Source organism: Geospiza fortis, unplaced genomic scaffold, assembly GCF_000277835.1.
Source record: "Geospiza fortis unplaced genomic scaffold, GeoFor_1.0 scaffold53, whole genome shotgun sequence".
Lineage (NCBI taxonomy): Eukaryota > Metazoa > Chordata > Aves > Passeriformes > Thraupidae > Geospiza > Geospiza fortis.
This window is the reverse complement of record NW_005054305.1, coordinates 9,888,655-9,889,808: the sequence shown is the minus strand read 5'-3', so window position 1 is coordinate 9,889,808 and position 1,154 is coordinate 9,888,655. Positions and strand designations below refer to the sequence as shown.

General features: G+C 42.7%; 1 protein-coding gene across 1 annotated transcript in view; it reads right to left on the bottom strand.

Annotated features, from left to right (window-relative positions):
• Nucleotides 1-1,154, bottom strand: part of MRPL15 (mitochondrial ribosomal protein L15) — a 10,809-nt gene that overhangs the window by 7,724 nt on the left and 1,931 nt on the right. The window contains exon 3 of the mRNA XM_005418383.2: nucleotides 306-513. Coding sequence (XP_005418440.1) covers nucleotides 306-513 — 208 coding nt within the window. The remainder of the gene's footprint in view (nucleotides 1-305; nucleotides 514-1,154) is intronic.

Genomic DNA, 1,154 nt, shown 5'->3' with positions numbered 1-1,154 from the left:
AATGAAGGAATATTTTCAGAGGAGAAATTCACTCAGCTGGAAGAGGAAAGGTAGTCTGCTACACATGAAGTATTATGAGAAGAGAGTAAATAAGCAAACATGCAAAACAAGAAATAATTAATTAAAAGAATAATCTCACAAGAAATGGGAGATTCTTCTGGTAAAGTAGCTAGCAACCTGAGAGGAATTTGGGAAGCTGAACTTTTTCAGTTAGACCTGTTTTGGCATCCGGGATTCTTGCTTCAGGAGAAAGATCAAGAAATGGAGACAATGATTAATTTCCAAGTAAACGTTTAGACACTTACCTATGTCCCTCATTAAATCCATATTTTGGTATGGCCAAGTAAAATGGAGTCTGGCCACCCTCAAAGCCCAGTCGGGGCCGATTCCCTCTTTGTCTTTCTCCTTTGTGCCCTCGGCCACACTTCCGACCCCCGTACCTTCCACGGCCACGTCGTCTCTCCTTCAAAACAATCAGTGATACATTTAGACAACTACTGCAGAGACCAGTACCTACAAAACATTAGATTTCAGAGACATAAACAATTGAGAAAATGATGATTCTTAAGGAAAAATTAAGTTACAGATCTTTTCTAAGTGGAAAAATAGAAAAGCAGTTTATGTGATTTTTGCAGAGCACAGCTTTAGGCTGGCATCACAAATAGTGTGGGGACAAGTCAGCTTCCTTTGGTGGCAGGGATGGTCGAGTCTGGCACAAAACTGCACTTGAATTCCATACTATTCAGTAGTCTTCAGCACTTTTAGGAAAGTGCTGCTTGTTGTTCCCTTCTCTATTCCTATGGTTTCAGCCTTTGAACCTCATCTCCCTGTTCACTAATATTCCCCCCAAAACACAAGGGTTTCTCCCTGGTTTCTTTTTGTAATTTCTCTACTACTTTATAAGGAGACAGCTCACAGGTTTGTTTTTGAGAAATAAGAACAAGAATGTTAGCTGGCATCATATTCCTTTTCTTCGTACACCTTCTACCCTTCCATTTCCAAACACATTACTCCATCCCATAAACACCTGGAGTTCGAAGCCTTTTACTGCTCCCCTCCAGCCCCAGCAATGCCCGGGGGTTCAGCCAGCACCACCCATCAGCCAGCTGTGTGGGGATGGCCACGCATCGGCCACAAGGCACGCAAAGGGCAAG